Source organism: Mandrillus leucophaeus, unplaced genomic scaffold, assembly GCF_000951045.1.
Source record: "Mandrillus leucophaeus isolate KB7577 unplaced genomic scaffold, Mleu.le_1.0 Scaffold520, whole genome shotgun sequence".
In the NCBI taxonomy this organism is placed as follows: Eukaryota; Metazoa; Chordata; class Mammalia; order Primates; family Cercopithecidae; genus Mandrillus; species Mandrillus leucophaeus.
In genome coordinates, this window is record NW_012105587.1 from 606,301 (window position 1) to 609,443 (window position 3,143).

Below are 3,143 nucleotides of genomic sequence, written 5' to 3' on the forward strand. Positions count from 1 at the left end.
GTGTCCTCAAAGAGTCTCTGGGTTTTGGCCGCTGACGGAATCATGCCCTCAGTTTAGGGCCTTGTCAGGAAAAGGAGGAGCATCAAAGAGAGAGAGAGGAAGGAGTTGCAGCCACACCTCTCCTGGCCACATTGTTTCTGAATACCTCATTTAAACAACGAAAGGAGGAGAAATTACCTAGTTAGTTGGAATCTTAGAGTTGATCATTACAGAGAGTAAGTCAAGTTTTTATCTTTTAATCTGAAATAACCAGAATGATGGTTATTCCCCTCACGAGAAATTCTCACCCTTGTGTAGATGGAGGTTCAGGTTTTGGTCTTCAGTTGGGTACTTTTAAGACAGGCCTTACATATGACTCTTGGAATTTTTCAGTTCCATCTGGTAATTTGGAAGCATCATGTGACCAGTGACTTTTCAGTGCTTTTGGAAGGATATTGGCCACTTTATCAGCTTTGTACACAGACAAAGTGCCCATTTTACCATCATTTCCATTTTTGCATTTTGCTGAGGACTTATGTTTTTGGTGGCACTCTGTCTGCCTTCTACATCCATTTCTTCCTCACCAGCCTTAAAACGGAGACTGTAGGGAAAGGGATGAGAGCCTCCCTGGGTATCATTTTTCTTCACGGCTGGTGAAAAAAGAAGTCTACCTCCTTCATCTCTCTTCTCAGGCTTTTGGGAAGTGAGGAGGAACAGTCCTGCCCCAAAGCCAGGTGAGATTTGAGGCCAGTGGTTCCCTTGAGCATTTCTCCAGTACCTGTGGAAGAGTCTCACCTTCTGTTGTTTCCACATCTGTGCATCCGCTTGTTCTGCCCCCATCCTTGAAAGCAGCTGATGGGGCTCCTATATCCTTATGGCCTAGCTTATTAGAACCTTCCAGAGGAAAACTTTTTTTTTTTTCTTAAGATGGAGATTTGCTCTGTGGCCCAGGCTGGAGTGCAGTGACGCGATCTCGGCTCACTGCAACCTCTGCCTCCCAGGTCCAAGTGATTCTCCTGCCTCAGCCTCCCAAGTAGCTGGAACTACAGGTGCCTGCCACCCCACCCAGCTGCCAGAAGAAAACTTTCACACAGCCTACCTAAGCTTATGTTCAAGAGTCTCTCTTAAAATCTAGGAAGAGACCGATATTCCAAGAGTGATTTAATTGTGGGCTCCTCCTGAAGTAGATGAATAGGAACAGCTATTTAAATTGATGTAATTTTATTGCGACCTCCTTCACAATGGTTTTCAGGTTACCCTGCTCTTGTAGTTGATAAGGAGGTTCTGTGACCCAGGTAACCGTGATGCACAGATGAGATAATGTGGGGATTCAGTGATGCAAAATCAGAGGCAATCCCTTCATAAATAGAGGTGCCTCTGGCCCCGATCGTTTAGATCTCCTTTGACCAAACAAACAAACAAAAAAAAAGATGTCCCATTCTGACATTGGAGAGGTTTATTTTTATTTATTTATTTTTTTGAGATGGAGTTTTGCTCTTGTTGCCCAGCTGGAGTACAATGGCACGATCTTGGCTCACTGCACCCTCCACCTCCCAGGTTCAAGCGATTCTCCTGCCTCAGCCTCCCAAGTAGCTGGGACTACAGGCATGTGCCACCACGCGTGGCTAATTTTTGTATTTTTAGTAGGGACAGGGTTTCACCATGTTGGTTGGGCTGGTCTCGAACTCCTGACCTCAGGTGATTCACCAGCCGCGACCTCCCAAAATACTAAGATTACACGCGTGAACCACTGTGCCCAGCGAGAGATTCTTAATCCTGGAAAACTGTTTTGCCAATGGAGAAAATATCCTAATTTATTCTTTAGTGCAAATTAGAAAATACTTAATAATTTGGCTTTGAAGCACAAACTCTAATCATGCTGTTGGTATTTTCCAGTATTACACAATTGATGTTAATTTCTACAGCTCTCTTGATGTAGACCTTCAAATAATTATATCCTTATATTTTGTGTTAAGCTAATATTACCAGGAAAGCAGTTTTAAACATCAGGCCTGTCTTTTTCGTTTTCTTCTAAGATAGCACGTTGCAACAGTTTTGTTAGTGTTCAGTGGTCTGGAAGGTATTTTCGAGCATGCTTTGTACAGTGGAAAATTAATAGACTTTTTTTTGTAAACAGGCATTTGTAATGCTGTAATTAATGATTATCATGAATTTTATTTTTTGGTATCTTAATTCTATTGTTGATGTTAGCATTGGAATAAAATGAAAAGAGTCTGTGGTAATGACCTTGACTGTTTTGAGCACTTAGGAACCTGTTTTGTTCACTGGAACAATGAGGAAAAACCTGGATCCCTTCAATGAGCACACGGATGAGGAACTGTGGAATGCCTTACAAGAGGTAATTGATAAAATGTAATTATCTCTAATTTTTTAACATCAGTATGTGTATATGTACCTTTACAGCATTGCAGGAAATTAAGGGGAGCTTAGTGGTTTAACTAACTTTGTTCACCACCCAGGAGATCATTGAGGATGTGGATATGCTAAAATGTGTATACTGATGGTGATGAAAACCAAAAATAAAATTTCACTTGTTCTCATTTTAATTTTCTTCCTATAGTCCAAAACAGTTTGGTGTTGTTTTATTTGTCTTTAGCAATGAGTTAAACTAGAAGTTGTATTTATGAGTTGAGATCCTGTTAGTAACTAAGTTACTCTGCACCATTTATTTTAGTGCTGTATTCTTAGGGAATTTCTAGTAAGGGAAGACGTCTCATAGTTGTTTTTCATTAACTAAGAGATAAATGAGATCACATTTATGAAATGCTTTGAAGTTTTATAAGAAAGTGTTTATAAAGGTAAATTATACAGTTGGAATGGGATAATATTTATTGGCAAACATGTAATTTTAATGCAAGTAACAGAACCCTGCAACCTTTGCTAAGTTTTTATACTAATATGTTGATTTCTAGAGGATTTTCTGTTATTTATGTGGTTCCTGTTGGGCCACTTCTTGAAATTTTCTCACCCTTGCATGAAAAGGGCTTTGACTATTAAGGTGCTGTTGGTTTGTATATTTTAACACTGATTTTCTATGTTCAGCCTAGTTCTTTTTTTTTTTTTTGAGACGGAGTCTTGCTGTGTCGCCCAGGCTGGAGTGCAGTGGCACGATCTCGGCTCACTGCAACCTCTGCCTCCCAGGT

At 40.4% G+C, this 3,143-nt stretch overlaps 1 protein-coding gene across 1 annotated transcript in view; it reads left to right on the plus strand.

Moving 5' to 3' along the window:
* ABCC4 (ATP-binding cassette, sub-family C (CFTR/MRP), member 4) overlaps window positions 1–3,143 on the plus strand; it is a 321,328-nt gene that overhangs the window by 270,601 nt on the left and 47,584 nt on the right. Inside the window, exon 27 of the mRNA XM_011996653.1 lies at window positions 2,249–2,338. Within this exon, the coding sequence (XP_011852043.1) occupies window positions 2,249–2,338 (90 nt within the window). The remainder of the gene's footprint in view (window positions 1–2,248; window positions 2,339–3,143) is intronic.